At 42.6% G+C, this 17,600-nt stretch overlaps 1 protein-coding gene across 1 annotated transcript in view; it reads left to right on the top strand.

The window, feature by feature from the left end:
- The window catches only part of fbxw4 (F-box and WD repeat domain containing 4), a 48,361-nt gene that overhangs the window by 14,654 nt on the left and 16,107 nt on the right, over positions 1 to 17,600 (top strand). The window contains exon 6 of the mRNA XM_056396352.1: positions 14,052 to 14,117. Within this exon, the coding sequence (XP_056252327.1) occupies positions 14,052 to 14,117 (66 nt within the window). The remainder of the gene's footprint in view (positions 1 to 14,051; positions 14,118 to 17,600) is intronic.

The raw sequence follows: 17,600 nt of genomic DNA, 5'->3' as shown, positions 1-17,600 counted from the left end.
TGAAAAAAAAGCAGGAATTTTTCTGTTACTTTGACAGACGCTCGTGTCGAGCAGCACAGATCCTGTAATGTTTGCACATTGGTGCCAATTTCCTGCCAGACTAGGTGGGTATCCTGACGTGGAGCTGGGGTGGGGTTTGGCGTCGGGGGTACGCTACACTGACCAGTAGTGTAGGGAAGGGGGGCTGGGCAGAAGCCAGTGAAGGGAGAAGCTACCCTGAAGAGAGGTGAGAACAGGGAGGGGTGAGAATTGTTTTGTCTAGAATTCCTCAAGCACAACTACAAAGATGTTGCAGGGGCCAAAAGCGCTTTTGAAAGTTTCCAAAAGAAGAACATGATTGTTGGATAAACCATCCCCAATTCGCCACTTTCTCACCACCGCCGGGGGAGGACGACCTTTGACCTCCGGTATGAAAGTACAGGGTGACGGCACAGCAGCCACCCAGCCAGCCAGAGCCAGCCCTCTCTGACTGCACCCCCACCGTCGCCGCCGCCACCACCCAACCTCACACACTCCAATTTCACCCCCACTGCTCTGCCCCACTCAACCGCAAGAAAAAACCCGAAATTCATGTCTTTCTCTTTGGTCTCTCCCGAGCCGTCCCTGTGGCTCAGGAGTCAAGAATTCAATTAGTTAAAAAAAGAGAAGAAAAGAGCGAGGCTGCAACAATGCAGCGATAAGGGGGCAGAATGTGCGTTCCCACACGCTAAATACAGGGCGCTTTCCCTGGGGCCCACAGAGCCAGAGGACCCGCACCACAGGAGGCGAGAATAATCACAGCTCCCTCTGAACCCCCTCATTACACACACACACACACACACACACACACACACACACACACACACACACCTTACATTCCTCACACACAGATAGCTTCATGCAGACACGCATTACAGGCAGACATTCCCTTGAAGAAAGACACACCTTGCAGACACACTGCTCCATACTACACACATAAACACACACACACACAGAAACTTTCAGCAAACACACACACACACACACACACACACACACACTGCACATAAAGACCTCTCATTACATGCTGGCCTCATACAGGTGTTCTCAGGTCTCAGGTTTAGCCAGGAAGAGTGTTTTCCTGCATCTGGCTTGACACACTTTGCCTGATGTCAGACAAACACAACTGCAGACAAACAACAGTCCAAGTCTTTCCAAACGTTCACAACAACTAAAACCAGCAGAACAACACGAGCTAGAGAAGTTTTTTTGTCTTGAGCTGTACATCTACAACATGTCACACCAAAATACACAGATAATGCAGTAAAGCCTACAGAGCGAAAACCCTTAAGAGAGGGAAAATATTGTTTCTGGTCATTAAGGTCAGATTAGTTAGACTTTCTAGTTTTAATGCTCTCTAGTGTTGCTTATTAAACTCTTAATATAACACATATATCTATATATCACATAAATATACCTATATGTCAAATTTATAACAAATTGATCATTATCAGTTCATTTGTTGAGGATTTTTTCACTTTATTTCACCCTCTGCTCTTGGAAACTGTTTTAGGTGTTTTGACATTTTTTGGACCACATGATTAGTTGATTAATCATAAAAATAATTGGCCAGATTGACTGAGAATGAAAATAATCCTTAGCTGCAGCTCTAATCTAAATATTAACAATAATATTTTTTCAGTCTCAGTATATGAAACGATATAGTAACAGTATAATCAAGTGGATATTCAAGTTATTTATTACATGAGACAAAACTCATCTTTAAGCAGAGATTTAAGTGTTTATTATTATATTTTTGGAAGCTGGTGATTAAACAGGTAATGAATGACAACATAAGACAAAGCTATATTAATATAGAATATGTCTTCTGAGGTATTTTATTCTTAACAACACTTAAACACCTTAAATCTGCTTACAGATAGATTATATAGTGTTAAAAAACAGATATTAAATATAGTTGGTTGCTTTTGTTTATTAAAAAAAGGAGATAAACTCAGAGTGTTTCCATATTTTATTACGATTCAATTTAGACAACACGTTTTTTTTGTAAAATTACACATTTATATGCACGGTGATATTGTCAGAGTTTCTCATAGATTATTTGTTCAGGATGTTTTGAAGTTTGTTGAAGCTGCAGCTGATTGGTTGTCTTGGTTACTGACAGACTTCCATTTCTTTATATGTTTATTTAGTTGAGCTAGGTTTTTTACATTTTGAATGATGAATTATCCCCAGAGTGTTAAGGTGAACATGTGTGGATGGAGCCCTAACAGCGTGGGAGTGTGTGCTGTGTAGTGGCGGCCGTGTTATTCATACAGCACATTATCCTAATGAGCGTCACTCCCACCACATTTTAGCAGGAGAAAGCTCTGTGATCACTGAAGCTCTGCTTCTAGTGGATCCCAATTTAAAACTTGTCAGTCGCGCTCCCCAGCGACCCCGACTACACACACACTTGTCACAGAGACCTCCTTTCACCAACTCCCTCCGAAATGTCACCGAATTATTGAGGATCCGTTCAGAAAAGGCTGTTTTTCTCATTTTCATTGTTTCAAATGGTCTTTGTGTTTGTTTTTCTTTTAGCCTCCATTTATTGAGCTGCTTGTTGAAAAGCAGTAACCCCACATAGTTCTGCTGTGCTCCGGTCTTCATGGGGAAATAGCTCAGGGCAGTGAAGCGTGTCAGCTCCTGAGGAAGGTCTTAACACAATGTTTGTAACAAGTCATCTCTAGATATCCATTAATCAGGATCATCCATCAATCAATCAAAGCGTCCACTTATCCATCATGTAATTAATGATTTAGGATTATTTATTTATTTAATGACGGATTAATTAGCCATTTGATGTTATCAAGTAAAAATATCAAAGATGTGCAGATGATTTCTTGAAAACTGCAAAATACTTTTTTTTTTGTCTTTTATAGCATCAACACTGAAAAATAAAAATTTAAGATTAAACACGGTAAATGATAAATAAATAAAATAAATGCTGATCTAAAATATGAATTTAATATATATTTGTCAAGTCATTTAACATATGATTTCCCTATATTCTGACATGTCATGATGTCTGGGTCAGAATAGCAGTGTGAGTGATGGTTCCCGTTTGACCACGTGTAAGACAAACATCACATTAGAGAAAGTTTTTTCTACAATTCACTGTTGATGTGAATTTGAAATCTTATCTCTTTAATTATAACCCGTCAAATCTAAAAATTGAAGATAGATGTCTTCCATGAGGCAGGGGCATGTATACTAAGTGAATATTTTCACCAATGAATTGAGGATATCTGCATGTGAATCTGTTCTTGCTGATAAATGCTCTGTCAGTCTGGTGTAGATCAGCTGTTAAAGCCTCACAGCGTCTGATGATATAGAGATGGGTTCGTCAAAGTGTCCCACTAGATGGTTCAAAGTGTCCTTTAAGTGTTGAATGCAAGAAGTTACCAGATAATTTAAAATCATTTTAACAGTGTGTAATCTCTAATGCAGTTAGAATGACATCAACATTTAAGAGAAGAGGTGAAGCTGATGAGGGTTGGAGCTTGTAAAGGTAGAAGTCAATCCAGACTTTAAGTGTGAACTGGATCCATAACGGAGCCTGGTATTAGAGCAGTAGTTTATGGTGGTTAATGTTAGCAAAACTTTAGATCCATGCTGCAGTGTAACTGACTGGTTTAACTCTGCCTTCTACAATTGACATTTCAGTACAACTAAACTGCAACAGCAAAAAACATTTTGCAGGAAACAGGCTGGATTATGTTCAGAGGCAAATTCATTCATTTATTTATTAACAGCAGCAGAGTCACCAGGAGCTGGTGGTGGTGGTGGATGGTGGAGGAACAAAGTGCACGACAGTCACAGCAGAGACCGGGTTCACATTCACAGTCCCATCTATGGTTTCAGCAACAAAAGCTCTTTGGTTACTTTGAGAGAAAGATGGTGGTTTTGGTTAAATGTAAATAATCAGGTTGTGTCCAAATTCACTGGGAACTTTTTCTGTATTAAAACAGAAAAGGCTCTTTCCCTCACCCTTCACCAAGAGCCATGAGAGTCTGAAGAGAACCAGAGAAAGTTTAATAATGTTGGAGTCACAAGTGGATGTTGTGCTGCAAGATCAGAGAGTTTGGTGGAAAACAGATATAGAACAGATACATTACTGATTCATTCAGTGTCAGTGTTAACAGAAAATGTAATCTGGCTGTAAATGTATGTGCGTTTGCAGTTTAGTCGTACAGAAACATAATGGTGACGGGGATGAGCGGTCTCACTGCGTCTCAGCATTTACAGTCACATCTGTAACTCACAAGTACATTATCATTGCATTTGAAAGGTCGCTGAGACCGAACGTGACTCCCATGAATCAGCTAGCTGACGTTAGCGTGTTGTTGCGTCTGGTGTGTGCGTCCACTGGGGACGGTTGTGTTGGGTCCCGGCCTGTTCCAGGCGGCTGAACAGAGCCGAGGGGCCGGCTGAGGAATGTCCTGGTGACCCTCCACACAGGAGACACAAACAGAAGCCAAAAGGGCCACAAGGGGGGTGGGGGGTGGGGATAGGAGTACTGGGTCCAGGCGTGTGTGTGTGTGTGTGTGTGCTCATGCATAGCAGTGTGAATTTGTGAGAGAGATAGTGCATGTTTGTGTGCATGCATATGTTTGCCCATGCATATCAGTGTATAAGAAAAGACTAGAGGGAGCAAGGGAGAGGAGGCTGGGAGTGAAAGAGAGGGAGAGAGATTGTGTGTGTGCGTGTGTGCGTGTGTGCGTGTGTGTGTGTGTGTGTGTCAGCGGGGTTCAGCACTTGCACCCTCTGGCCATTGTTTCCCTCCCTGACCGATATAAAAGCATCATAACCCTTTGAGCTCAGACATATTTAGAAAGCAGATAAAAGCACTTTTTACAAACTAGATACACGTCAGACACAAAGCCTGGGGTCAAGCGCAACAAATTAACAACCCTCTTTCTGACGGGAGTTAGGGGTGGGGGGGTGGGGGGTGACAGGGCAGAGCTAAACCGCCCCTGGAGTCCAGAGCCAAATGCCTCCACATTCCCAGAGTGGGGATGTGGGCTGTTCTCTTGCATTTATATGTAATTGGACCTCGGGTCAGAGAGTAAATATTAAGAGATAAATACTGACTTACTTTTTGTGTTTGTATTATGTTCTCTTAATAGAAGACTTTTTCTTTGTTTGGTATGATCTCATTCTAAAAATTCTAAATGGCCATCATGAAAGACATGCATTTAAATCATTTGTCACTCAGGCTTCATCCAGACTAATACGTTTTAGTTTTAAAACACACCATTTTTTTTATGTTTCCTTTTTTATGTTTTCAAGACTTTTGGAAACTCTGTTGGACCCGTTGTAGTTTGAAAACTCTGGGGTTGAGTTGCAGTCGGACGGACAGAAACTGAGACCTTTGCAAACGATGACGTAGACACCCACACTCGCTCACTGATTGGGTCTTATCTGCCTGGACTAGCAGTGGTGAATACAACATGATAATGGGTTACAAGTGTTATTGACCTTGTTGTCTTTGCTAGCAGCTGTTCTTCAGTTACAGTCTGTATTTTAACGCTTCAACTGTTTGTTGTTCCTTGTTTTGTCTGCAACTAATTAGCTGCAGAGTAGACGATCAGCTTCCTGTTAAAAAAAAAAAAAAAAAGTATATTATTATAATGTAATTATAATTAAAGATGTGATTGGGGACACAAGCACAATTTTACACAGGCTCAACCTGGAATTCATAATCGCAGAGCCACAGATCAGGCCACGCCCACAGGACGAATCTATGAAAGCATGAATGGGCTTCTGTCCGTCTTCTAATTCAAATTCAAGTAGCTTTATTGGCATTAACAAAAAGACGTTACTGCCAAAGCAGTTTACAGAATATTAAAATACATACAAGCAATACGATAATTATTAAATATGTGTACTTATTACTTATTAAGTTACATACTGTCCTTTTTCTCTCTCTTTTCTCTCTCTTCAACATGGGTTAACACAGTTAGTTAATTAGTTTAATTGAGTAGTCCATCAATCAGCAAAACTGAATTTAAATTAATGGTCATTTGTCATTTATCAAGCAAAAATACCAAATGTTTCTTGACATGGTACCAACAGTGGAGATGTCGGTAATCCTGCTACACCATTGTAAAGTAAAATTTTGAGTTGTTGTCACTTTGCAAACTTGGATCCACATTTATTACTTTTTACACTTAATATACTAAATAGTTAACCTGTTAATTGCAAAATAGTCATTAGTCTTGATTTTAGTTTTTATCTTTAGCTAAAAAGGTTAGCAAACGTGTGAGGATGGGGGGCTGGGCTGTTCTGTCACCTCCCATTCCACCATCGCTTCAACTATATTTGTTTCAGTAAAGCCAAAGTCATTTTTGTTCCTAGTTTTCTGTGGTGTAAAAAGCTAAACGTTGGGTACAGAGCAGTTCAACAAAAAGATACATTTACAACTGTGTCCTAAATCACTGCGTAGGAAGAGGATAGAGATTTGGGCATTTAATGAGTAGTTCACCCAAAACACAAAAAAGGCTTCATACCTCAACCCTAGTGATATCCGGCCATGCAGACAGTTTTGGTTTTATACATATGTCCCACAACCCCAAAACTGCTGGGGTAAATTCAGTTTAATTTGTGCTTGTCAAAACTGAAAGTGGGGTGGACTTCACTGTATATTTGACAGTGCTTTTGTGTCCTTGTTTCTCAGGATAATCCACAGAACTCAAAATTGATAGTTGTCATGGGAACTGTTGCTTCAGTATAAAGTAGTTTTCATTTTCGTGGTGCAAAATTCAGTATTGACCTAAAGAATTTTTGATATTTTCTTTTTTTTTTTCTGGGTGGTTAATGAAGTGCTGTTCAGAACTTCTGCAGTAGTCAACAGCTGGAAGGGCTGTGTGTAGATGTGGTGAAAATGATGCTGAGCAGGTGACAGTAGGATGTAACAAGAAGCAGGGTGTGCTTGGATGTAAAAGAGATAATCTTCACTTGTTTGAATAGCAGCAAAATCAGGTCACCTGCTCCCTCCGCAGGCAGAAAATCCAGGACGTTCGTATTCTTCTTCTTTAGCAATTTTGGAATGCTCTCCCTGATGCATGGATTACGATACAGCGCCACTACATTGCCGTATTGATGTACAGCCACAATTGCAGTTACAAACGTCAAATCCACCGAGTACCGAGAAAACAAGTAGGCCCACTAGAATTTTGTTGGGAGGCAGAGGCAGCAAGAAATTTGGCGGAGGCGGCCGCATCGCAATTCTGTATGCAGGAAAAACCCTGCCCATTCACACACACATTCATAACACTTTTTTTTTTACTCTTCCTTCAGTACTTTTCTATCGCACACACACACACACCGATGACACATCAGGAGCAAATTGGGGTACAGTATCTTGCCCAAGGACACCTCGACATGTGGACTGGATGGAATCACTGACCTTCTGATTAATGGACAACCTGCTCTACCTCCTGAGCCACAGCCCAAAATATCTGACGCGTTGCCACCAACTGGGAAACAAGTTCTACAGTAGCTTCAGAAAGTGTTCAGACCGCTTCCCTTTATTGTGTTGTAGATTTAATTTTGAATGAATGGAACTGTGCTCAGTTCAATCTACACTCACCAAGCCATAATGAGAAAGGGGAAACTTGTTTCTAGACATTTTTGTACATTTATTACAAAGCAAAAACTGAAATCTTCCCTTTACATAAGTATACAAGGACATTGACAATTCTGATTCAAGTGCCTATTGGCCCCCAATATACATGGTGGTTTCATTATTTTCCCAGGCAGCCAGACACCAACCAGTGCTCAGAGCACAAATTTAAGGTTAATCAAATTATGTAGACCTAAATGATACAGACTGAATGTGGGGGTTTTAGGGCCCCTGGTGGTCTAGAATCTACTGGAAAGTCGCCCATCTTGATTAGTTGGTAATCCAGCCTCGGTCCAAGTCGTGAATGATACTGCATTGGAAAGCCATCATGAGTCAATCTATTGTTTTCCTGACAGACATGTTGTTGTTAGGGTTTCTGTCCTCTAGAAGATGTTGTTGGTGTGTCGTTTGTGTGTTGTTAATATGTTGTATATTTGTTGTTAATATGTTGTCAGTGTGTTGTCGGTGTGTAGTCTATATGTTGTTAATATGTTGTCAGTGTGTTGTTTGTATGTTGTTGGTGTGTTGTTAATATGTTGTCAGTGTGTTGTTTGTATGTTGTTGGTGTGTTGTTGATGTGTTGTTTGTGTGGTTGGTGTGGTTTGTGTGTTGTTAATATGTTGTTGATGTGTTGTTTGTGTGGTTGGTGTGTGGTTTGTGTGTTGTTAATATGTTGTTTGTGTGTTGTTGGTGTGTGGTCTGTGTGTTGTTGTTGTGTGGTTTGTGTGTTGTTATTATGTTGTTCGTGTGTTGTCTATGTGTTTTTAAAATGTTGTCTGCGTATTGTTTGTGTGTTGTTATTATGTTGTTGTTGTGTTGTTGGTGTGTTGTTGGTGTGTTGTTGGTGTGTTGTTGGTGGGTTGTTGGTGTGTTGTTAATATGTTGTTGGTGTGTTGTTGGTGTGTTGTTGGTGTGTTGTTAATATGTTGTCGGCGTATTGTTTGTGTGTTGTTAATGTGTTGTTGGTGTTTTCTCCATGTGGTGTTAGTGTGTTGTTGGTGTGTTGTCGGTGTGTTGTTAATATGTTCTCGGTGTGTTGTTGGTGTGTTGTCAGTGTATTGTTTATGTGTTGTTGTTGTGGTGTTGGTGTGTTGTTGGTGTGTTGCTGGTCTGTTGTTAATAGGTTGTCAGTGTATTGTTTATATATTGTTATTGTGGTGTCGGTGTGTTGTTGGTGTGTTGCTGGTGTGTTGTTGGTGTGTTGTTATTGTGTTGTTGGTGTGTTGCTGGTGTGTACTGGGATCAGGGACTGGTGACGGTCTGGACAGAAGCAGTGTGTTGGTGGTGGTCTTGGGAAAGCGTGGTGCTCCCTGTGCGGTCAGAGTGTTGATTTGGAGCTAACAATGTTGGTACTGTTGGACTCAACTCCCAGCAGGGGCTCTCACACTTTGTATGTGTGTGTGAGTGTGTGTGTGTGTTATTGTTGCTGCCCATGTCTATGCTTCTGAATGTGTGTTTGCACGCATGAGAGAGTGTTGTGAATGTGTGTAGATGTGTTTTTTCATATCTGTGTGTATGTGTGTGTGTCTGTGTGGGGCTGGGTTCCCACTGAGGACTCAGTCAGTTTGTGTGACCCTGCCACATAGGCCCTTAGATGATACAGCCAGCTGATGAGGTTACCCAAACGGCAGCAGAGGCCCAGCATGCTGCTAATGATGAGAGGCGGAGTGAGGGGGGAGGCACAGATCAGGGGAGAGGAGGGTGACTCCGTTTGGTCAGAGATATGGCTTTGTGTGTGTATGTGTGTGTATGTATGTGAGTGTGTGTGTGTTTAGGGGGGATATCTGCCCCACATTAGGCGAGAGAGGCTCTGACCTTAGCAGCTATAATATCAGTGCAAGCTCTGACCCCAGATCAGGCCTGGTTGGCGCTTCAGAGGGGTGAGAGAGCTGGGGGAGACAAGGGGGTAGTCGTTATTTCATTGTATGGCCGGTGTCCCCCGCCCTGCCTCCACCAGCGCCACGGCCCAGTGAGGGGTGAGTAATGTGAGTAATGGAGAGTAATAGGGTCCAGATAGTGAGTGTGACCGTAACCCTATTGTATCCTGTGTCAACGGGTCAGAGGTCACCCACCACGCATACTGGTCCTGGCCCTGCCCGACCCATTTGGGCCATAAATGAGTTTACCCAACACTAATTACTGGGGGTCTGCCAATGGGCTGCACTGCTTAACAGGCCTGACAGCTGCCTCTATGCCTCACTTAGACGTCCTCGACCCCCCCCCCCCCACACACACACACACACACACACACACACCACCACCACCACCACCACCACCCTTACCCTCCACCCCCGCCCCCACCAGCTCTGTCCTGTCCTGCCACCCTTTTAACCCCCCAACACACACACTCACACACACACACACATATCCCATCACCACTCATCACCACTCCCCTTGGCAGCACATGTGCGTGTTGATGCCAGCAGCGTCCCTCAGTCACAGCTCTGTCTGGTTCTGTCTGGACGGCTGCGTGGCCGTTTACGTAACAGTCCTGTCTCCCTCACAGAGAACCCGTCCTGAGCCCTGCTGCATCAATTCAATTTCAATTTACAGTCAGTATGTTATTAAGGACTTTGGTGAGGTATTACATATTAATAACTCCAGAAGCCACACTTTGGATTGAAAATGTGCAGAAAATGTGACATTAGTTTTGCTACTTTGCTGGAGTTTGGACAAATTCAAGCAACTAGTTCATGACTTTATCTAGAAAATAACACATTATGAAATTGGTTATTGGGTTTACTGCCTCGTGGCCATTAATAAATGTGGCATCGCTGCTCTGGTCTGACCTGAGACCTTTGCTGCTTTCCTCCCTTGTTTCCAGTCAGCTCTCTACCATCAGATGTCTAATAAAGGTTTTATCATATTAATGCAACATCTGTAATTAGAGACTCTGTAATAGATGATGTATTTGCATGTTTACGAAAAAGAGCACTCTCCTTAACAGCATTATTGATTGATTGGTCAGTCTTGGCATTTTTTTTGTTTTTTTTTAGAAGAACAGCAAATGAAAATGGAAACACAGATTAAATGACTTCATGCAGCACTTTCTTCTGTGCTGAGTAGCGTCGGTAGATCTTTCTTTCAGGCCCCGCCAGCCTTTATCAATCGGGGGCAACCTGGTGGCCCAAAGGTGCTGACCCTGAATCACAACATCTCCTGGTTTCTGACCAGGGACCTCTATCTCTCTATCTCTATCTCTCTCTCTCTCTGTCTCTCTCTCTCTCTCTCTCTCTCTCTCTCTCTCTCTCTCTCTCTCTCTCTCGCCTCATTTCTTGTGCCTGTTTCCATTTTAGCAATTTTATACAGGTATAGAAATAAAATCAAACAAAATCTTTACGGAGCAGAGGTCAGGACAGTCTGTACGTGGCCAAACCTGGAGAACATCATAATAATAATGATCACATTAATTACACAGGGCTTTTTAAAGTGGCGACAAAACCATCTTGCTGTAGCAGCTCCGGAGCTTTGGATCCAATCAGATATTAGACACCCCCCCGCTGGTAGCTGAAACTACATTTTACATTCTGATGAAGTATATTATCATCATCAACATGGTGCTCTGAACAAAATAGAAAGCATCTGTGATTCAAACCCTTTTCCAAATTAGGAGAACCTAATTTTGTTTACAATAATACATTAACATATTGTTACTTTTTAAACTTTCTAATGCAGTTCACTGTCAGTGTTCAGCTTCGCCTCAGTGTGCACACACAGAAGAGAGAAGGTGTGATGTGACGACAGGACGGCAGCACTGGATGTCTTGTTTGAGAAGTGAAGGCTCAGACTCGTGTCGGATTCTGACGGGGCTCCTAACCTCTGCTCCACCACAGCTGGAGCTAATAGCTTCCTTCCCTTCACTGTGGTTTACAGGCAGGGAGTTAACCTCGGGGTCAACATAAATGTGGTTTCTGGTTTGTATATACATACAGTCAGTCCTTGAAACTATCTGCGGAATTTTCTTATACCCATCCACATCTACAGGAGGACATCTGGTCTATCTGCAAAATGACTTGTTAGCAGTGATGTCAGTTTTTCTTCTATAACCTGAAGAGTAACAAAATGATTCAGACTTAACAGTGTAAAAACAGGAGATACAGATAATACACCACAAACACTGTTGTCATATGGACAAGACAATAAAACAATGCTTTGATTTGATGACCAATATACACCTTTGAATTAAACTTGGTTTAGTTCAGGTGTGTGTCTGAGCAAGGTGTTTATTCCCCCTGTAACTTTGCCCAGGCTTTTGTGTATTAGTGCTGAGATTATATCAGTGGATGGTTTAGTCGGAAGACAAAAATGAAAGCAATTCTGATGATCAATTAGTTTACAGGGGTGAATAGTAACAAAGTACATTAACTTGTGTACTGTACTTATACTGTAGTATATTTTCTTCTTTCCCTGACTTTTACTCCACTACACTTAAAAGACAAATATTGTTCTTTTGACGCCACCACATTTGTATGAAGAACTCTTACTTTGGAGCACAGTGAATGAATTTTATTTTATTTTGAAATGAGGTAATATACACTGTGACCTCTTCTCGTGTGTCTGTGGTGGAAGTTACAGACAACTAGTGTATTTTTTGTTTTGTTCTTTTAGTTATTTTCTGGGCAGATTTTTGCCTTTAATCTGGTTGGGACAAGTGAGAGAGTGACAGGAAGGTTTTGGAGAGCGAGGGGATGACTAAGCCTAAGTGGTATGCACTCTACCAGGTGAGCCACCGAGGCCCCTCCGCAACCATGTTCAGTGTCTTCAGAGGTGTCAGTGTGTAAAACCCGACCTGCAGGAATTCTACCCATATGGCTTGACGTATAGATGATGTGAAGTGATGAGGGAGATCAGTGTGGGGAATCATACTGGAGTTTTTTTCATCGTCAAACTGCATTTCAGTGTGTATCTTTGAAGGGGACCTTTTCCCTCCTCCCTCGTGATAATGCATCAGTTTCTGTGTCTCCATCTCCAGCACTCTCATCCAGCCAGCAGCATTTGTCAGTAACTACCTCTCTGTTTGTAAAAGGTGGGCCCTCCCCCCTGTCCATCAACCCTGTAGGAGAGCACTAAGCCCTGAGACTCCGGCCCTACCCAACAGAAGCCCCCTACCACCAGCACCCCTGGTCACCACCCAACCCTCTACATAGCTTCTAACAGGCAAACACACCCCGTCAGCCCTCTCCCACAGCGCTCCTCCCCTCTCCTTTCACCACTCCCACACCTCTCCACATGCGTGGCATTCACTGTGCATACCTAGGCTGCTAATTCCAATCTGCCACTCCAATCAAAGGATCATGAGTGTTGTAGTTCTCTACTCTTTTCTTCTGCTGGGAAACAATGTGTGGTGGATGGAGGCAGGGACGAGGGTTTGTGAGTGAAGCTGAGTGACAGCAGAGGATCCCTGCTGGATCGGTCTTTTCTGACAACACTTATTTGTCATTAACAACAGTTTGCACAGAGACCGACAGGCTGCTGTGGATCTACTGTCTCTATCTATCTTTATACTCATCTTTGTTTATGAAGTCAGAACACTGAATACTTGGTGGGACTTGATAAATCAAAAACTGTCAGAGGGAATATTTAAAAAAAAAAAAAGAAGTTTTACTGGTCACAGTAATCCTGAATAAATATTTCAATTCAGCAGATCTATGAAGTGTTGGAGCAATGTTTTGAATGTAGGGCAGTGATTCTGTCCGTCATATGGACAAATCTGTTTGGAAAAAAAATCCCCAAATAATTGAGAAAATAATCATATAATTACTAAATACAAGGACTGCAAGATAATGCAAATAAAATCATACTGTATATAACCTCTGGAGAATATGATTTGTAGTCTGGGCCTCTCCGTAGCACCACAGCGCTAATGGTGCTAACGATGCTCAACAATCTGACAGATTTTACTTTCATCAAAACAATCACATCTCGTGTGATTTGGATATTGCACTGGGCCATGCTGAGATTTCGATTAATTGCGCATGATTACTTCTTGGAGCCCCAGTGTGCAGCGGTCCAATCAGATGTTACCAACAAACTTCTGGAAAGAAGACGTGAAGTTAAGAGTCGGCCGGGTCAGGTCATGTCGGTGGTGATGGTTGACTGACTGGTGCTAAATGTGGCAGTTAAAACCAAAAGTGACACCTCTGTATGTGTCTGTTCTGCCTGCATGAACATATATCTGATTTTATTCGTACATACACAGGACTGGGTTTGTGTGATCGATGAATCCTTTTTGGTCGATATCATCTATCTGAGATATAAATGATAAGGTCTGGTTGATAACATGTTTATTCCGCTGCTTTAGGTTTCATTGGAGAATCTTATTTCAGATGGTTTAATTAGTTCTTGTGAGACGTTTCACCATCTCTCTCTCTCTCTCTCTCTCTCTCTCTCTCTCTCTCTGCAGCTCCTTTGTAACAGGGACGGCGTGCTGCGAGAACTTCTCCCCTCTTCGCATCTGGGATGTTGAGCGGTGAGTGAGAAAGCTGCTCTGCATCACTGTCTGTTGTAACACCTGAACAGAATATTGTTTGCTGGACATGCTTCTTGGTTAGAGGTTCGGCGCAGTGCATGCACACAAAGACGAGGTTCAGCAGAGCTTTCTTCGAATAACATTAAAGAGATAGTTTGCCACACTGAACAACATCCTTACTGAAAGATGAAAAAGTCAGCGTTTTAAAAACAAACACTCACCACTGTTTCTGTTTCTAAATGTGTTTACCTGGCTGCGAGCTGTGCTCAGCATCTAATCTACAGTGAACAGAGATGCAGCTCCTCCCTGTTGCTGCTTGAGCGCTGACCTGGTTAATCCACATGACAGGAGCGCAGGTTGCTCATGGCATGAGATGCTAGCTGATGGTCTGGACGGGCATGAATGAAAAATGCTAGAAGATTTCATGTGTAAATTTACATTTAATCCCATTCATGTGTATTACTAGCAAGTAGACTCAACAAGCACTTTATTAGGAACCCCAGCAAGTAGTGGGTAGTTCCCCCCTTTGGTTGGAAACTTTCCTCTGAGACTCTGCTCCATGTCGACATGACTGCATCACATCTGCATTATCCTGCTGGAGGTCGCCATTAGAAGAAGTGAACTGTGGCCACAAGTTGTTTCATTACTTGAAACAACTCTGAAATCAGCCAACATCAGCACTCATCAAGGATCCAGTGTTTTATAAAGCATCAGCCATATCTGTGGGGCAAGTATTGTAGCTGTAGTATTACCCTCACTGTGTGGTAATTTTAATTGTGAGTTATTGACCAATTACCAGACAAGTCTGTCACTGACACTGATCTACAGGATCTGAACCACAGTCATTAACGATCAAACCTAAACCATGGACATTCTGCTGAGCTGAAGGGTTGTACTTTATCTCTGCTCTGTGACCTTTAGTAACCCTGTCCTCACGCAGTTTGCTCCTGTGCTGCAGCTGGACTGACTGACTGACTGACTGACTGACTGACTGATACTCACTGCATATACCACACAGCCGCTGTGGGTCCACAGGTTTTCCACAGGTCACAGTAGTCAGATTAGCTCTGTGCTGACGGGACATGGGTGAACAGTGTGTTTGAATTGAGACGATGTGAGGTGACTCTGGGTCACACAGAATTTTGAGTGAGTGCTCATGGTGTTAGAAAATCCTTTTGGGTGCATGTGCATTTATTTATTCTATATACTGTGCTCCACTTCTACTGAGTGCAGTGCATTATGGGTTAAACACACTGTGATTATCAGTTATGGACAAGTTCCACTTCCAAACAATGTCCTCTTGTAAACCTAATTTACTAGATTAATGTTCCCACATGGCTTTTGTTCTGCATCAGTGCATGAAGACAGCAACAGTGTGGCCCTTTATCTGTCCAAAAAGCAAACCAAGCACACAACACACCAGTCCTGAGCTGGGAGCAGCTCAGAATGAGGGGCCTCTGAAAATTCCTGTCTTTGAAAGGCGAGGCTTAAACCTGATACATCTTTGACAAGGCTGCTGTAATTCCCAGCTTTACCTGAGCCAATTAAAACAGGCCGACACGACACAACACAAAGCTGCTTCCTGCTTCCAAAAGGCCTGGAAATCTGAGGAGGGGAGACGACAGGAGACACGCAGGGAGAGAGAGGGACGGGATGAGTGGGCAGGTTATTCTGCAGTTTGCAGGTGTGGAGGGAAATTGACGTGGTTACCTAGAGAATGCATGTGTCCTCTAAAGCCCGAGTGATTTCATTTTCTCCCTGGGCAGACGTGGAAACCTGCCCCTCCCTCACATGGAAATGTATTTATAAAGTGAAGAATATGTTGTGCTGTTGTGACCAGAGCAAAAATACCTTAAGATCAGCTGAAGAGAGTTCAACAGAGCTGACTTTAAATATTTGCCTCAAACATCTCACAGTAAATTTTTTTAAAGAGAGCTGCATTAAATATTGGAAAAGTAAACATCTTCCACCTGAGACTTTCTCATATTTACCCTCTTTTTCAAATACTAGCAATAATAGTAGCTTAAACACAATGATTCAAAAAATGTAGGGGAGGCCTTGTTCCATTCAGGGACAAGGTACGAATCACCTGCTTCACTCTGTGCTCAGTGTCGTCCTTTTTCCACATGAGAGGAAGTAGCTCCCTGTGACAGACACGGAAAGTTTGAGAAGTTTGAGGTGAGAGAGCTTTTTTTTTTTTTACTTCATTTATTTTTGTGACAGCAGCCTGCATGGTGGTCAAAGTCTTCCAACTTAAATCAGGTTTATTGTGTCTATGCAGATATCTTTCATACAAGTTGTTGTTAGCTAGTTCATAGCTACAAGAGTCTGGGTTACGTGTATCAACAATACACACACACACACACACACACACACACAAACACACATATACAAATGCTCAGTTGTTGAAGCTGGTGCACACAACTTTTAAATTCACTCAGCTGACCTGCGGATGCGGCGTGATACAGTGTACTCCATAGGTGCGCTTGTGCGTAAAGAAAACAGAAGTTCAGCAGTTTTAAAAAATGTAGTGCTGTTTTCACGGGAAGACAACCTGCTGAAAGTATTCTACATGAAGCGCACATTTAAACAGATATTGGATTGTTTCGGTGGGCGTTTTTAAAAATGTCTAAAATCCACAATCCTGAGAGAGAAGTGAGGACACTCTTCCTCCTTCATACTCAGCTGTGACTGCCCTCCCTCTATGGACCAGCTGACTAATAAGCTGCCTGTTTCTGTAGCACCCCTGTCACATCTGAGTAGACATAAAATGAAAACACACACACACCTCTGTCTGAATGCCAGAAAGACATTTCAGTAACAGACACTATCACAGATTCCAGATGTCTGAAAGGACTCATGTTGACAGTCCGGCAGCCGAGCTCTGAATCAGCTGAGGCCTGATCATCCATCACATCAGCCGTCCTGCATCATTACGAGTCAGGAAGAGCAATGTCAGCTGATGTTTGGTCTCAGGTCCAGCCTCAGAGGCTGAGGGTGGAGTGTCTGCTGTTATCATCCTCACACAGGTCGATAAATACAGGCACCTTCAGAGTGTCTCACACACACACACACACACACACGCACACACACACAGTCCCCTGCTGTGATTTTCCATCTGATAAACAGCTGAGAGCAGCATACCAGGCTGAGCATGGCTGTACAGGCAGGTGGGTGCAGGGTGAGGCTGAGGGTGATCAGGGCACATTGTTCTTGTTTACTGTTACTGTAACATTAAAACCTGTGTGTGTGTGTGTGTGTGTGTGTGTGTGTGTGTGTGTATATACAGCCACAAGAATAAAAACAGTTGCTGGCTTTTAATGTTGTGGCTGATCTGTGTACAGCCTGCTGTCACATCCAGACACTATCTCTCCTCCATCTTTTCTACTAAACACTGAAGGAGGTGAGAGGTTTACCAGAGGGAGGTGTCTGTCTGGCCGTTTTCAGCATTATGGTATATAGACTGCACGGCTAAAGTATACA

Source organism: Seriola aureovittata, chromosome 14 (assembly GCF_021018895.1).
Source record: "Seriola aureovittata isolate HTS-2021-v1 ecotype China chromosome 14, ASM2101889v1, whole genome shotgun sequence".
In the NCBI taxonomy this organism is placed as follows: Eukaryota; Metazoa; Chordata; class Actinopteri; order Carangiformes; family Carangidae; genus Seriola; species Seriola aureovittata.
This window is presented reverse-complemented; position numbering and strand designations above follow the sequence as displayed.